This window comes from Dendrobium catenatum, unplaced genomic scaffold (assembly GCF_001605985.2).
Source record: "Dendrobium catenatum unplaced genomic scaffold, ASM160598v2 original_scaffold_172616, whole genome shotgun sequence".
Taxonomy (NCBI): domain Eukaryota; kingdom Viridiplantae; phylum Streptophyta; class Magnoliopsida; order Asparagales; family Orchidaceae; genus Dendrobium; species Dendrobium catenatum.
In genome coordinates this window covers 1-1,499 of record NW_021491038.1, presented here as the reverse complement: position 1 = coordinate 1,499, position 1,499 = coordinate 1, and the positions used below count along the sequence as shown (strand labels likewise).

General features: G+C 38.2%; 1 protein-coding gene across 1 annotated transcript; it reads right to left on the bottom strand.

Annotated features, from left to right (window-relative positions):
• Positions 1 to 677: 677 nt before the first annotated feature.
• LOC110114268 lies at positions 678 to 1,472 on the bottom strand. Its single transcript, XM_020847093.2, has 2 exons — positions 1,345 to 1,472; positions 678 to 1,276 (listed from the first exon to the last, which is right to left on the bottom strand). The coding sequence occupies exons 1-2, from the start codon at positions 1,354 to 1,356 to the stop codon at positions 800 to 802; spliced, it is 489 nt and encodes a 162-aa protein (XP_020702752.1). The 5' UTR covers positions 1,357 to 1,472; the 3' UTR covers positions 678 to 799.
• Between the last annotated feature and the right edge of the window lie 27 nt (positions 1,473 to 1,499).

The window sequence follows — 1,499 nt, the reverse complement described above, 5'->3', positions numbered from 1 at the left end:
AAAAAAAATGGACGGTATTAGAAAAGATAAGAGTACATATTGCCATATTACTATAATAAAAATACCCAAATTATAATTTTATCAAGATTTTACCACTTGGGTGGTATTATTGTAAATAGTTTGGTGATATTTTGTAAATAGTATTTTGATAGAGATAGACCTAAAAAGATTTAGGCTTCATTTTGGATAACTTTTTTGCTATTTTCTAATATCAAAATTTTTTAGTTAAAAATTTGTACTATAAAGCCGTTTTAGAAAGCAACAAAAAAAATCTGTCCCAAATAAAACCTTAATTAGAAAATATTTAAAATGGCCTTTTTTATTAGATTTAAAGGAGAATATGATTCTTAACAACATACAACAACAACATTAAGCCTTTATCCCACTACGTGGGGTCGGCTACATGATTCATTTTTCTCCATTGTGTCCTATTAAAAGTCAAATTCTAGTTTAAATCTAATAAAGAAAAGTCATTTTTAATATTTTCTAACCAAATTTTTTTAGGTCTACCCCTACCTTTCTTAACATAAGTCAAATCTATACATCTACTCTCCTAACCGGGTCATCGGAAGGCCACCGTTTTATGTGACCAAACCATCTAAGGCGACTCTCTCTAATCTTATTTTCTACAACATACAATAGAGAAAAAAGATTCATATAGCCGACATCATGCAGTAAGATAAACACCTATTGTTTCTGGTGGTGATATTTTGTAAACAGATAAAATTTGAGCGTTCAAAAAAGCTGGACCAAAAACAAATCAAGACAGCAACGGCAAACACAAGTATAGTAAACCAAGTCAAAAGCCATCAGAAGAACCAACCTGGCTCCAAAGCATCTCCGCATAGATTTTGTCATCCTCACTTTCTTCTGCAACATACTCCGACGGTCCAATTACTTCCTCATCAGCAACATCCTCCTCATCCATTCCTTGACAGTCTTGCTCCGTCAACTCAGCCACCGCCCCTCGCATGGCAAACGCTGTAGCTGGCCTGTCGCCGCCACAGTACCTCGGCGCAGGCATCACAAATGGCAACTGAAAATCATCAAGATTGCATAAATTGCCAGAGTCTCCTTCCACCTTGCTGGGCGGGGGAACAATTAAGAGGATGCCCAGCTCATAATTGAATATACGTAATCTTGCAGCAGAACCTGCTTCCACTGTTGAAGGGGGAAGAAGACGACCCCAGGCTGCCGGGCTGAAGTTATGGGATCCACAGTATATCCAACCAAACGCTGAGGTGCTTGTCGAAGACTGGAAGCGCCGCCGGGCCACCTGTTCGCACAGAACTCATTAGCATCTGAGCAATTGTAGCTCAGGAGTCGAGAAAATCATGGCGATACCTTAACGTGCATTGGATATCCAATTCTGTATGGAGGGTTTGGAACTGCGTCGTAAAGGATACCGGTAGTTCTCAATCTTTGCCAAGTATTCTGTGGAGAGAAGCATATAAACGATACGAAAATATGTAAAATAAGGATGTTAAAGAAAATTGTAT